The 16,960-nt window shown below is 37.9% G+C and overlaps 1 protein-coding gene across 3 annotated transcripts in view; it reads right to left on the reverse strand.

Annotated features, from left to right (window-relative positions):
* Positions 1 to 14,638, reverse strand: part of LOC117328190 (SAM and SH3 domain-containing protein 1-like) — a 114,767-nt gene extending 100,129 nt beyond the window's left edge. For 2 of the 3 annotated variants that reach the window (XM_033885608.1, XM_033885606.1), the window contains exons 1-2: positions 14,092 to 14,637; positions 4,478 to 4,621 (exon numbers count right to left, since the gene is read on the reverse strand). In XM_033885608.1, the coding sequence (XP_033741499.1) occupies positions 4,478 to 4,621; positions 14,092 to 14,526 (579 nt within the window). In that variant the 5' untranslated portion in view covers positions 14,527 to 14,637. Of the gene's footprint in view, positions 1 to 4,477; positions 4,622 to 14,091 lie in introns of all 3 variants that reach the window. The other variant, XM_033885607.1, reaches the window with a different exon arrangement.
* Between the last annotated feature and the right edge of the window lie 2,322 nt (positions 14,639 to 16,960).

Here is a 16,960-nt window from a genome sequence, read left to right on the forward strand (position 1 = left end):
CGGAGACTCACTCAATAGTTGGATCGGAGACTCACTCAACAGATGGATCGGAGACTCACTCAACAGATGGATCGGAGACTCACTCAACAGTTGGATCGGAGACTCACTCAACAGTTGGATCTGAGACTCACTCAACAGATGGATCGGAGACTCACTCAACAGTTGGATCGGAGACTCACTCAACAGTTGGATCGGAGACTCACTCAACAGTTGGTTGGAGACTCACTCAATAGTTGGATCGGAGACTCCCTCAATAGTTGGATCGGAGACTCACTCAACAGATGGATCGGAGACTCACTCAACAGATGGATCGGAGACTCACTCAACAGTTGGATCGGAGACTAACTCAACAGTTGGATTGGAGACTTACTCAACAGTTGGATCGGGGACTCACTCAACAGTTGGATCGGAGACTCACTCAACAGATGGATCGGAGACTCACTCAACAGATGGATCGGTGACTAACTCAACAGTTGGATCGGAGACTCACTCAACAGTTGGATCAGAGACTTACTCAACAGTTGGATCGGAGACTCACTCAACAGTTGGATCGGAGACTCACTCAACAGTTGGATCGGAGACTCACTCAACAGATGGATCGGAGACTCACTCAACAGATGGATCGGAGACTCACTCAACAGTTGGATCGGAGACTAACTCAACAGTTGGATTGGAGACTTACTTAACAGTTGGATCGGGGACTCACTCAACAGTTGGATCGGAGACTCACTCAACAGTTGGATCGGAGACTCACTCAACAGTTGGATCGGAGACTCACTCAACAGTTGGATCGGAGACTCACTCAACAGATGGATCGGAGACTCACTCAACAGTTGGATCGGAGACTCACTCAACAGTTGGATCGGAGACTCACTCAACAGTTGGATCGGAGACTCACTCAACAGATGGATCGGAGACTCACTCAACAGTTGGATCGGAGACTCACTCAACAGTTGGATCGGAGACTCACTCAACAGTTAGATCGGAGACTCACTCAACAGTTGGATCGGTGACTAACTCAACAGTTCGATCGGAGATTCACTCAACAGTTGGATCGGTGACTAACTCAACAGTTGGATCGGAGACTCACTCAACAGTTGGATCGGAGACTCACTCAACAGTTGGATCGGAGCCTAACTCAACAGTAGACATGGAGACTTACTCAATAGTAGAGTTGGAGACTAACTCAACAGTAGACTTGAAGACTAACTCAACAGTAGACTTGAAGACTAACTCAACAGTAGACTTGAAGACTAACTCAACAGTAGACTTGGAGACTTACTCAATAGTAGAGTTGGAGACTAACTCAACAGTAGACTTGAAGACTAACTCAACAGTAGACTTGGAGACTAACTCAACAGTAGACTTGGAGCCTCACTCAACAGTAGACTTGGAGACTAACTCAACAGTAGACTTAGAGACTAACTCAACAGTAGACTTGGAGACTAACTCAACAGTAGACTTGGAGACTAACTCAACTGTAGACTTGGAGACTAACTCAACAGTAGACTTGGAGCCTAACTCAACTGTAGACTTGGAGACTAACTCAACAGTAGACTTGGAGACTAACTCAACAGTAGACTTGGGGCCTCACTCAACAGTAGAGTTGGAGACTAACTCAACAGTAGACTTAGAGACTAACTCAACTGTAGACTTGGAGACTAACTCAACAGTAGACTTGGAGACTAACTCAACAGTAGACTTGGAGACTAATTCAATAGTAGAGTTGAAGACTAACTCAACAGTAGACTTGGAGACTTACTCAATAGTAGACTTGGAGACTAACTCAACAGTAGACTTGGAGACTAACTCAACAGTAGACTTGGAGACTAACTCAACAGTAGACTTGGAGACTTATTCAATAGTGGACTTGGAGACTAACTCAATAGTAGACTTGGAGACTAACTCAACAGTAGACTTGGAGACTAACTCAACAGTAGACTTGGAGACTGACTCAACAGTAGACTTGGAGACTGACTCAACAGTAGACTTGGAGACTAACTCAACAGTAGACTTGGAGACTAACTCAACAGTAGACTTGGAGCCTAACTCAACAGTAGACTTGGAGACTAACTCAACAGTAGACTTGGAGACTAACTCAACAGTAGACTTGGAGACTAACTCAACAGTAGACTTGGAGCCTCACTCAACAGTAGACTTGGAGACTAACACAACAGTAGACTTGGAGACTAACTCAACAGTAGAGTTGAAGACTAACTCAACAGTAGACTTGGAGACTACTCAATAGTAGACTTGGAGACTACTCAACAGTTTGACTTGGGACTAACTCACTAGAGTTGAAGATAATCAACGTACTTGGAGACTAACTCAACCCGTAACTTGGACTTACTAACAGTGACTTTTGGAGACTAACTCACAGTGGACTTGGACTTTCAAACAGTAGCTTTGGGGCCCAACTCACAGTAGACTTGAGATAACTCAACAGTAGACTTGGGACTCACTCAACAGTAGGACTTGGAGACTCTCAATAGTAATTTGGGGACACTCACGAGAACTTGGAGCCCTAACCAACAGAGACTTGGAGCTAACTCAACTGTAGGTTGGAGACTAACTCAACGTGACTTTGGGCCTCCCCTCACAGTAGACTTGGGCCTAACCCCACAGTAGACTGGAGACTAACTCAACCTAGACTTGGAGACTTTCTAAACATAGACTTGGGACTCACTCAAAAGTAGACTTGGAGCCTCACTCAACCGTAGACTTGGGAAATTACCACTGTAGAGTTGGAGCCTAACTCAACTGTAGCTTGGAGACTAACTCACAGTAACTTGGAGCCTAACTCAACATAGCTTGAGACTAACCCCACAGTAACTTGGAGCTAACTCAACATGAGTTGAAGCTAACTCACGTAAGTTTAAGACACTCACAGTACTTGAGACTAACTCACAGTAAACTTGGAGTCAACTCAAAAGTAACTTGGAGACTAACTCACCCGTAGAGTTGAAGACTACCTCAACATAGAGTTGAAGCTAACTCAACTGTAGAGTTGGGGACTACTCACATTTACTTGAACTACTCAACAGTTTGCTTTAGCCTACTCAACATAGACTTGGAGACTAACTCACGTAGACTTGGAGACTAACTTTAACATAGAGTTTAAGACTAACCACAGAAGTTGAGACACTCAAAATAGACTTGGAGACTAACCCCAACTAACTTGAGTCTACTCACATAGACTTGGAAAACTAACCAACAGTAGGTTGGGGCCTAACTCAACAGTAGAGTTGGAGCCGAACTCAACAGTAGACTTAGAGACTAACTAAACAGTAGACTTGGAGACTAACTCAACAGTAGACTTGGGGCCTAACTCAACAGTAGAGTTGGAGCCGAACTCAACAGTAGACTTAGAGACTAACTAAACAGTAGACTTGGAGACTAACTCAACAGTAGACTTGGAGCCTAACTAAACAGTAGACTTGGAGCCTAACTCAACAGTAGACTTGGAGCCTAATACAACAGTAGACTTGGAGACTTATTCAATAGTAGACTTGGAGCCTAACTCAACAGTAGACTTGAGGCCTAACTAAACAGTAGACTTGGAGACTAACTCAACAGTAGAGTTGAGGCCTAACTAAACAGTAGACTTGGAGCCTAACTCAACAGTAGACTTGGAGCCTAATACAACAGTAGACTTGGAGACTTATTCAATAGTAGACTTGGAGCCTAACTCAACAGTAGACTTGAGGCCTAACTAAACAGTAGACTTGGAGCCTAACTCAACAGTAACCTTGGAGCCTAACTCAACAGTAGACTTGGAGACTAACTCAACAGTAGACTTGGAGCCTAACTCAACAGTAGACTTGGAGCCTCACTCAACAGTAGATTGGGGCCTTACTCAACAGTAGACTTGGAGCCTAACTCAACAGTAGATTGGGGCCTAACTCAACAGTAGACTTGGAGCCTAACTCAACAGTAGACTTGGAGTCTAACTCAACAGTAGACTTGGGGCCTCACTCAACAGTAGACTTGGAGACTCACTCAACAGTAGACTTGGAGACTAACTCAACAGTAGACTTGGAGACTAACTCAACAGTAGACTTGGAGCCTAACTCAACAGTAGACTTGGAGACTAACTCAACAGTAGACTTGGATCCTAACACAACAGTAGACTTGGGGCCTCACTCAACAGTAGACTTGGAGCCTCACTCAACAGTAGACTTGGAGACTAACTCAACAGTAGACTTGGAGCCTAACACAACAGTAGACTTGGGGCCTCACTCAACAGTAGACTTGGAGACTAACTCAACAGTAGACTTGGGGCCTAACTCAACAGTAGACTTGGAGACTAACTCAACAGTAGACTTGGGGCTTAGCCTTATTTAACAGTAGAGTTGGCACTTAATTCAATTGAAGACCTGCAGCCTCACTCGACAATAGAGTTGGAGCACTAAAATTTCCTCACTCGTAGATTTTGTATTTACTCATTGGAAGCTAAATAATAGAAGTGGAGACTTACTGAGTAATAGTGATGAGGGCCATTGATTCGCCAAAGAGATAGCTCCTCCAGGCATCGGTACACATCCTGGAGATTTGAGCCTTTCAGTTGATCAGTATATTTGACCGCAAGGGCAGCCAGACTGCTATGGCATGCCGAGTTGTCCTGTAAGAACAAAAGGAATCATAAATCAAGTTCTCCCTACATAATACTGTTGATGTCAATGGATATTATTAATTCACCAAAACAAGATCATTGCTGTTGTTTATTTATGTACAAAAGGATCAAAAGTTTGGTTTTCATGAAATATCTAGACATCTGAAATTTTATAATTGACATTTTCCTACAATAGAACCAGGGTCCGTTAAAAGGATCAATTCCCCTAAAAAAATCTTGTGAAAATTCCCAATTTGCCACTAAAATATTCCCAAAGTATGTTTTATATACAAAGAGTTTAAGACCTATATTAAGGCAATTTTGAAAAATAAAAAATCAGCTACAGATAACAAAATGAAATAAAAAAAAATATAAAGGCAATTTTCATCAAAAACAAACTGAAACTTGCATGAATTTTACTATTTTTTGTTTTTCCCAATGTCACATTTTGTCAAGTAGAAATTCACAATTCAATGGACAATGGACCCAGTTGAAAAATTGTATGAAAATCCCTGCTGAGTGTACATCATTAAAACGATACAACTCAATGTTTAATTTTAGCTTCTATAGAAGTCCAATAAATATGGCTACACAATATGGGGATTATATTAAAACCACAAGCACTTCAGGTATTCTTATCAACCACAGAAAAAAGGTGGTATTTTTAAACTGAATTATCACCTTAAAGGAATTTACACACGTACAGCTACCTGTACAGTAAAGATCTGTCACAAAAGTCAAGTACAATACCGACATTTACATAGACATGTGATGTTATGTGACAATGGGGCAGATCTTGTGGCACCAGAGGTGGGTAGACTGTGTGTCCCGCCCCTCGGTACGGACTGTCAGGAGGTCAATTCTGTATGTGGGGTGTCCCACGTACCCCTCGGTACGGACTCTGTCAGGAGGTCAATTCTGTATGTGGGGGTCCAACGTACCCCTCAGTACGGACTCTGTCTGGACGTCAATTCTGTATGTGGGGTGTCCCACGTACCCCTCAGTACGGACTCTGTCAGGATGTCAATTCTGTATGTGGGGTCCAACGTAACCCTCAGTACGTATATATACCAACACTGTCTGGACGTCACTTCAGTATTTATCTACCTCCACTGAGACTCAATACTTTATTCCCTATATCATCTACTGTTAATGTCTACCCTTTAACAATATTCCAAGCTCAGCTAGAGCGGGTCTTTGTGCTGCCATGTTGAGAGTTAATGATGCCAGCGTTACTCCTATTCCCCACTGTGTAATACACAAACACAATTATATCTGCTTCTAGACACAAAGTCTGTGGCAAATCAAAAATTTAAATTCAGTTCAAAGTCAAACAAACAAAAAAAAGATTCAAAATTTCAAAACTGTCAAATAATAATGCCATGTACATTTCATTCCATGTCAGATACAAATTGAACCACAAGAAAATGAATTTGGTGATCAATATAGCTGTATAAATGTCTATGACAAAGTCTTGTTGTTTCTGCATAGAGGAATATGGTGTTAACTTGACCTCCATTCTAATTTAATTTTCAGAACTATACTGTACATTGACCAGTGTTCATTTACAATACAATCTAGATTATTTTACAGTCATGTTGAGCATGTCGATGGCATCTGGTCTGTATCAACAGATGCATTTGCTAAATTATACCACTGCATTGATATGCATATGTGCTGAAACTGTCTAAATTAATACACATAGTATATATATGTACAGTACAGAATCCGTGTTCTTTAATATATATAAATAGTGCATGAATAGAAACTGAGTCTGCACAGTGTATGTACATGTATAGAAACCGTCCGAATTGATACATTGTATATACATAGTACAGTACGTATAGAAACCATCTGAATTGATACATTGTATATACACAGTACATATAGAAACCATCTGAATTGATACATTGTATATACACAGTACAGTACGTATAGAAACCGTCTGAATTGATACATTGTATATACATAGTACAGTACGTATAGAAACCGTCTGAATTGATACATTGTATATATACATAGTACAGTACGTATAGAAACCGTCTGAATTGATACATTGTATATATACACATGTACAGTACAGTACGTATAGAAACCGTCCGAATTGATACATTGTATATATACATAGTACAGTACGTATAGAAACCGTCTGAATTGATACATTGTATATATACATAGTACAGTACGTATAGAAACTGTCCGAATTGATACATTGTATATATACATAGTACAGTACGTATAGAAACCGTCTGAATTGATACATTGTATATACATAGTACAGTACGTATAGAAACCATCTGAATTGATACATTGTATATACATAGTACAGTACGTATAGAAACCATCTGAATTGATACATTGTATATACATAGTACAGTATATATATATACGTATAGAAACCATCTTAATTGATACATTGTATACACAGTACAGTACGTATAGAAACCGTCTGAATTGATACATTGTATATACATAGTACAGTACGTATAGAAACCGTCTGAATTGATACATTGTATATACATAGTACAGTACGTATAGAAACCATCTGAATTGATACATTGTATATACATAGTACAGTATATATATATACGTATAGAAACCATCTGAATTGATACATTGTATACACAGTACAGTACGTATAGAAACCGTCTGAATTGATACATTGTATATACATGTACATAGTACAGTACGTATAGAAACCGTCTGAATTGATACATTGTATATATATAGTACAGTACGTATAGAAACCATCTGAATTGATACATTGTATATACACAGTACATATAGAAACCATCTGAATTGATACATTGTATACACAGTACAATACATATAGAAACAGTCTGAATTGATACATTGTATATACACAGTACATATAGAAACCATCTGTACATAGTACAGTGTATATATATGTACATGTATAGAAACCGTCTGAATTGATATTCAAAGTACGTACAGTGTATACGTACACATGTATAGAAACCGTCTGAATTAGTTGTGGGGGGTATAATTAGTATACAGCATGCATTATGTAATTACGTGCATGTGGAGAAACTGTAAACCTACATCGTTATAAGAAAGTGAACACCATTTATAATTTACAACACCCACAATACCTGTACTAAGTTTTAACAGTTTTAAACAAACCATTTCTATCATATTTATATAAAAAACAGTAGGTTGTGCTGTAGCATGATGATACATAAAAGACTCCACTTTTTACTTTATCTACATCACATGCACAAATAGCTTCTCAATGTCATTAACAGAAAACTACACTGTTTTCACACGTCAAAATTTTCTTTGCCACATCTGTGCAGATATATATATACATGTATACAGTTTCTATTCTGAAGTTGGCAACCGATTGTAATAATTTAAAACGAAAGACAAACATAGGCAAACAACAAATTATACTGTAAAGTACACATATATATGTCAAACGACAAATTATACTGTACTGCACATATATGTCTCAAACAACGAATTACACTATACTGTACATATATGTCTCAAACAACGAATTACACTGTACTGTACAAATAATGTCTCAAACAACGAATTATACTGTACTGTACATATATGTCTCAAACAATGAATTATACTGTACTGTACATATATGTCTCAAACAAAGAATTATACTGAACAGTACATATATATGTCTCAAACAACAAATTATACTATACTGTACATATATGTCTCAAATAACAAATTATACTGTACTGTACATGTATGTCTCAAACAATAAATTATACTGTACAGTACATATATGTCTCAAACAACAAATTATACTGTACAGTACATGTATGTCTCAAACAACAAATTATACTGTACTGTACATATATGTCTCAAACAACAAATTATACTGTACTGTACATATGTCTCAAACAACAAATTATACTGTACAGTATATATATGTCTCAAACAAGGAATTATACTGTACTGTACAAATAATGTCTCAAACAACAAATTATACTGTACTGTACATATATGTATCAAACAACAAATTATACTGTACAGTACAAATAATGTCTCAAACAACAAATTATACTGTACTGTATATATATGTCTCAAACAACAAATTATACTGTACAGTACATATATCTCAAACAACAAATTATACTGTACTGTACATATATGTCTCAAACAACAAATTATACTGTACTGTACAAATAATGTCTCAAACAACAAATTATACTGTACAGTACATATATGTCTCAAACAACAAATTATACTGTACAGTACATGTATGTCTCAAACAACAAATTATACTGTACAGTACATGTATGTCTCAAACAACAAATTATACTGTACAGTACATATATGTCTCAAACAACGAATTATACTGTACTGTACATATACATTGTATGTCTCAAACAAAAAATTATACTGTATATACTGTGTGTATGTCTAGATATAAACAAATGCTGTACTGTACTGTATGTACATATAAACAAATGCTGTACTGTATGTGTACATATAAACAAATGCTGTACTGTACTATATGTGTACATATAAACAAATGCTGTACTGTACTATATGTACATATAAACAAATGCTGTACTGTACTATATGTGTACATATAAACAAATGCTGTACTGTACTATATGTGTACATATAAACTAATGCTGTACTGTACTGTATGTGTACATATAAACAACTGCTGTACTGTACTGTATGTGTACATATAAACAAATGCTGTACTGTACTGTATGTGTACATATAAACAAAGGTTTTGTATAGCTGAGATATACAGAAGTATTGATGTAGATTCAGAGCAATCACTGCATCTACTTCTCAATATATAGCTAACAAACAGCATGGGGTGTCTCTCCTGTACCCACATAGATTAATGGCCACATTACATGTAAATTAAGATAAATACCACCAGCCTATTACAAGTAAACAAACTGCTGTAATGCAGTAAATGGGGTTCCAGATGTGTTAGGTGACTAGGTTGTGAGTTGGAGGGAGGGAAGGAGGAGGGAAGGAGGAGGGGGTAAAGGGGATGCTATCAAGACAAATTCCAACAAGTTCATTAGACTAGAGTAATAGCTTACTTATAGCTGGTAACACCCATTCTGAAGAGTAGGGAACCACAACCAGCCATTACACCCAACATATTCAGCAGTGGTAACTCATTATGATATTCCTAATTACAATATTGTACCGGTACAGCACTATTTACCAACCATTATCTTCATCAATCGTAACTTCAGTAACTAATTCTATCTAATCATTCCTTAAGGCTCAATCATCTATCAGCCTAATATTGCTACTCAGGCCAAATTTCACAGAAATACCTTAATTCAATTTTATTATGCATCATGATCATGTCTTATCATGGACATTGCTTTTGTCATTCAATTTTCTAAGCCATTTGGCTATTGTTTCAGGAGAACCTGTACAGCTCAAGTGGATCACAAATTTTACACAAAACAATGTTGACGTTATGGTGAGAAGGGCCTATAGGATGTGATAGGGACATCTGTTTGACCAGCCATATATAAAGTGTACGTACACATGCATTGATCTTCGCTGTTTAGAACTTGAAATGTTAATGGCTACTATAAATAGCACTACACCAATATGACATATAAGGAGTATATTATTTTATTTTGATTACGGTATTATAAATGTTCATATTGGATACCATTAATACTTCTGAACACAGTAGGAGGGCTGGGTTTTGTCATTGTTGATGATGCCCTATATATATAGCTAGCTCTCTGGAGGCAGCTTGTGTTGAACCGAAACAGTGTGATTGAATCCATAATGACGTAGTGATGGTGAAAGTGTCTACTTCATTTGTGTGATTGGTTGGATTGTATGTAAGGCGGGTACCAAAAGGCGTATGTAGGGCGGGTACCAAAAGGCGTATGTAAGGAAGGTACCAAAAGGCGGGTACCAAAAGGCGTATGTAAGGAAGGTACCAAAAGGCGGGTACCAAAAGGCGTATGTAGGGTGGGTACCAAAAGGCGTATGTAAGGAAGGTACCAAAAGGCGGGTACCAAAACGTGTATGTAAGACAGGTACCAAAAGGCGTATGTAAGGCGGGTACCAAAAGGCGGGTACCAAAAGGCGGGTACCAAAAGCCGTATGTAAGGCGGGTACCAAAAGGCGTATGTAAGGCGGGTACCAAAAGGCTTATGTAAGGCGGGTACCAAAAAGCGGGTACCAAAAGGCGTATCTAAGGCCGGCGGGCACCATAAGACATATGTAAGGCAGGTACCAAAAGGCGCATGTAAGGGGGGTACCAAAAGGCGTATGTAAGGGGGGTACCAAGAGGCGCATGTAAGGTGGGTACCATATGCGTATGCAAGGCAGATATCAAAAGACTGAATCACTATACCTGTACATGTATTACATCCAATACTATCTAACATTATTTATAATCTTGTTCAATAATAATCCACTGGCTCTGCTCTTCTTCAGACAGAAGAATCATTGATAAGTCCACAAACATCTTATCAGTTAAATATACCAAGTAAATTTATTATGTAACCAATTGACCTTATGTGTATCAGAATGTGTCACCTGCTTGTATTAGCCACTGTTAAATAGGACACCCCCAACTGACCAATACCCAATAGGTAAACCTTTGACAGGTACACAGTCCATGGGTTGGTCTAGATTTGTAATTATTGAACCAGGTGATATGGCCATGGGCTACTTGAATTGCATACTACATATATATATATATATATATATACCACACATATAAACAGGGTATATGTATACCCTGTCAGTTATAACCACCCAGTTTGGTGGGGGGGGGGGGGGGGGGGGGGGGGGGGGGGGGGGGGGGGGGGGGGGGGGGGGGGACCTCCCAGGTGTCCCAATCCCTATAGGGTGTACCTGTAGCTGCTGTATATACTACCCAGTGCATCCCTCAACTAACCTCTGCCAAGGGGGTTTACCTGACACTACACAGAATATCTCTCCCATGCAGACCTCCTCCAATAGCCAACAGGTCTAGGGTCTACCTACTGAGAACATCCCACCTCCCCTAACCTCTATATAGGGGATCACCATCCCTAGGGTCAATGAGCTCCAGTACTGTACATCCCAGCAAGGACTATAACTATATACCCCGGTAGCTACACACCTGTCTTCCCATTTAAAAGAAGCTCTGCAGGTACAAACACCCATACAGGTATATCAATGACACTGCCCCAATTTGACCTCTGTAATTCCAAACTAAAAATGATACACCTGCAACATGGAAATATGGGTACAAGGTAAAGAATATCAGGGGTGCATACTGGTGATGAAAGGTCGGCAGGGTATAGGAGATGGAACAATACTGAATAGGGACAGTTAGGGCTACATATCAGAACACGAGATATTGAATAGGACATCTTCTATATATATACTCCCATATGCATCTCAATATTGTGTATCAGTTAAATATTTGAATTAAAGTAATCAACATGGTCAAAAATGTTGAATATATATATATATATATATATATAATGTATATGTAGGTAAGAGTAAGAAAGTCACAGTTATCAGTCAGTGGGTTACCTGGTATATATCTTACTCATTGGAATGTTATATATGTTATCTTAGTCCGTAAACACAAAATCTGAATAATTTGGACTTAACATATATCTGAGTCAACAGAAGGCATTATATACTTGTAATTATAAAGTGTTAGCTACTACACCTTAACGATAGTCAAGTTTTACCTGTGTCAGGTATATTGTGTGGATAGGAAATCACTACCTGTAGTATACACCTGTAGCTGTCTACAATAAACAGCTGTCAGGGGAGAGATATCACTAACTCTCTAGCCTCCTCCACACAACCATTTATCATCAGAAACCACCCACCTCAATTATTCCATTGTCAATTTCTTATCAACTGTTTAGATTTGATCATGTTTCACCTGTTCCTAAAACGTTTTATTGCATACAACATTGAAAAGATACTAAAACTTCCAATATACCAAGGCAGATGTACAAAGTAGATTGATATCAGGTTAATTGTGCATGATGACTAAATTTTGAAATTCTTCTGCCAATCTTAAATACTTTGATCAATATATTCAACACCTGGACATCATATAAAGGAGAATTTAACTATAAAATTCTTTTTAGGTAATGTGTAATATAAAAATAAGGTATTTCTTTTGTTCTAAGGTCAAAAATGGAATTCAATGTATTGGTATATATATATACATACAGTGATTGAACAGTCAACTACCACAGTACAATTGTCAATATCAGCAGTATGAGCCAAGGAGTTTATATAAAAAAAATCCATGTTAATTACATTTGTTTTCTATCTACAATGTTTTAAACTTGTCATTATAAAGTTACTTAGCTAACTGACAGGTGACTATGCTGCTAGATTACATAAGGTAAAAGATGAAACATTGTCACTCCTGTTAAACTTTTACTCATGTAGTGGTAATACAGAATATGCTGTGACGACCAAGTTTTATGTTATATTCTCTACAATACATCTTTACTTGTAACTCTCAAACACTCACTGAACAGTTACCATCGTTTTATGAGCTATGTCCAATAATGTAAGGACTTCGGCCACATTTACCTAGCATATACATGTACTAAATACATAGGCAAGCATGAGTAGCCCACATGTGTTACTCTACCCTATGTCTATGTATCACTGGCTATTTAAACAATATGCTATGATTTATGAACTTGCACAACTGGGCTATAGCCTAAAACTTCAACCCATGCCCAAGTACTGTAGGGAGTATTTTCTCTGGGTCTCTTTAATGTAATCAACCACAGGAGGTTGAAGTTCTTAGAACTTTGGCTGGGATATATAGCTCATGCAAATCTTCTGTATTAATATAGTGTGCATATGTGTCCGATGTGTATCAGTTAGGCCTATGGATCGAGTATAGATCCTGACTGGGCACTAAATATTCCAACCATAATTATGGAAAAGGCATAGAAATGTACCTCAATCATATGACACATTATTTTTACCTCTCAAATTTGTAGCATTTAATTATATAAAGACAAAATTAAAATTACATAATCACAACTTATTGAAAGTTAATGTCATCAACACACCAAATTGTGACTACAATAAGTTGACTCATATTTCATGACCCATTTGAAAAAACATCAGTCTTAATTGGATTGACGAAGTTTGTGTTCCTATCAATTTAATATACTTTAATTTTCTTCTTCCATATATAGGAGGGTCGACAAAAACATCTACCACTACTTCTACAATACCTGAATTATGAGTTTTTTTAATATGACTAAAGTTGCCTTGGCCTCTCTTAAAAAGATTTCCATGTTCACCTTTATTGTATAAAAGGACAAGCCTGATTAGCTACCACTTGACAAATGCAAACTTTAACACTTGTCAATATTATCCCCCTGCTAGTATTACTGTCATCAAGCTGATCTTCGTCAAGCTGACTATAATAAAGGCCTACATAGGTCTAACTAGTGAATGAGATTGTCGGGTCAGATAAGTTAATTAACAATTACCGGTTTGATGTAGGGAGGACAGGCGAGGTCAATGCCATCCTTGACCAATTTGTCCCCGATACACTTCCTCAGCTGTTCCAGAGTTTTGTAGGGAACGTCCTCTCCAGTCTTTGGGAGACCACGACGGGAGGACGAACTCCTCGTTCCCAATTTAACACTTTTATTTTGTTCCGAACCATTTTTCACACACTTTCGCGGTACATCCGTATTTTCTAGCGTAAAGTAAACTGAGGTGCCACCTTCTTCCCGGAGTCTGGTGACAGCCTGAAGTAAGATTTCTCTATGAACCCCGTTGTGAACCCCTATAGCGTCAAGATCGGCTTCACCAATCTGTTTACACACTTCCAACTCATCATAACCATTATCTAAAAACGCCTGCGTGTATAATTCCAACCTGACGGATTTTAACCAGTCCACTATGATATTATCCGACATCGTGAAGCATCATGGTGGTCTGTACTCGTACGGCACAGTCTGTCTTTACACTACGGATCCTATCCGACAAGTGGATGTAAGCACACAACGTGATGCATTGAACACATTAGCTTGCGCACGCATTAAGTTTTTAGTAGTCAGCGACCCGGAGTGCGGGGAATTTCTATATCCGGCTTATGTTGTATAGGTTTAACCTCACTCAGATATTGTAAACAGAAAGTGTAATTTACTCGGAAAGGTATAATTCGATCATTCAGAAATTATCAAACTATAGTTTTGCTGCTAACAGACGGTATGAACTGACACCATGAATATGAAGTTGACTGATTATTCTTGGGTAAATAATGTCATTATATTACTCAACAAATCACCCGGAGCTATCATCTTATGTCCAGTGACTGTGGTACCCTGTAACCCTGTCGCCTGTGGGTATCTTATCAGACAAAGACACAACTGTTGCCATAATATTTTCATTTTCAATATTTTCATTGTGGTAAAAATCCATGGCCTAATCCGATAATATGGGGAAATGCAACAACCAGGCTGGGACTCGAACACGGAACCCCCAAATTCTAGACAGGCGGCCAATCCGGTTCCGTTACACACACACATATATATGTATATGCCAAGATACGGATAAGTGGAAAGCTTCATAGTTGTTTGGCGGTTTAAACTATTGTTAGTTGTGTGTAATTGTTGCTCGCTGATTTTTGTATCAAGAATTAAGAATTAATAATTGATATTAAAAAAAAAACAGTTTCTGATATCAAAAATAGGGATTATTGACTTTAAATCAACGTTCATTCTTTATCATTCTACTTTAATTACGCATTTTCATATATATATAATTATATACAAAAAAATCTGATATCCGAAAATTGTTCCAATTACAAAAAAAAAATTAGTTTTTGATATCAGAAAAATAATTCTTGAAATTACGATTAAATAGTAAAACAGCACCTGTTACCACCTATATTCAAATCAAAGAATAGACTTGATTTTTTTTTTATCAAAAACCTTGAATTTTTTATTCTAAAAATATCGTCTTTTCATATATATATAAAAAATAAAGTGATTTAATAGTGAAACGGCACGCCATGTATGCCTAGTCTTCTTAGTTCTTCCAGGGACATATAATAAGATTCTTATTATATGTCCCTGATTCTTCGTATAAACGGCAATGGCGATGCATTTCGATTTTCAATTTTAACTTCAATATCAGAATGGGTATAAAGTCTTAAACATGTTTTCATCGGGTAATCTATTTCTTTTTGTGATATACAAATGCCACTCTCTCAGATATGGATGGTGTTGTGTTTGTTATATGGTATTAAAATGGCCAGGTAAATCGCATTCCTCCACATGTTGTCGTCGTTACGTCTATTTTAACTATACAGTATCTTTATTTATCACCGAAATGATGAAAGAACGAAGACGAAAGGCTGTATGTTGATGCAGTTTTATTCACCGTTCGGTATACCGCGTCTAGATTTTATTCACCGTTCGGTATACCGCGTCTAGGTTTTATTCACCGTTCGGGATACCGCGTCTAGATTTTATTCACCGTTCGGTATACCGCGTGTTCCGGTTGTATTCACCGTTCGGTATACTGCATGTTCCGGTTGTATTCACCGTTCGGTATACCTCGTCTACTGCTAAATTTCGTCCATCATTGTATTATTCTTGAGATAAAGTAGGACGGTAGGCCTGCTTGTGGCCTGAAATATGGAAGTTCTCAAACGTAGTGGCACGAGTTCAGAATAGTACTACATGTACATGTTATTTAAAGTAACCCAATATTCACCTTTGTAAAATCAGAGACATATATACAGAGAGATTAGTAACATCGCTATTTCCCCGTACACATAGTGGCTCCCTTTATTCGTGACCACTCAAGCATATCCCTTATCGAGAGCGTCCCGTCTCCTATCAAACACACGCGAGCGCAGGTAAATCGGGCTATGCGCATGTGTGTATCATAGTATTGGAACTTATTCGACATGTTCTGGTTAATCCGCCATTACGTCAGACCAAAACATCGTCATTTTAAATACACACAGAAAGCACATCGTTTTATTTTGGCCACTACAAAAGCACAATAACCAAAAACTATCAAACTTATGGGATATAGTCTTATTGATCATGCATATTGTTGTCATTTATCCGTATTTTCTAAAATCCATTGGGTCCTATTCGACATGTCCAAGTTTGTAATTAAGCCGCCATTACGTCAGACCAAAACATCGTCAATTTTAAACGCACACAAAAAGCACATCGTTTTATTTAGGCCACTACAAAAGTTACCACATAAACCAAAAACTATCATACTTATGTGATATAGTCTTAGTGATCATGCACATTGTTGCCATTTATCCGTATTTTCTAAAATCCATTGGGTCCTATTCGACATGTCCACGTTTTGTAATTAAGCAGC

This window comes from Pecten maximus, chromosome 5 (genome assembly GCF_902652985.1).
Source record: "Pecten maximus chromosome 5, xPecMax1.1, whole genome shotgun sequence".
Lineage (NCBI taxonomy): Eukaryota > Metazoa > Mollusca > Bivalvia > Pectinida > Pectinidae > Pecten > Pecten maximus.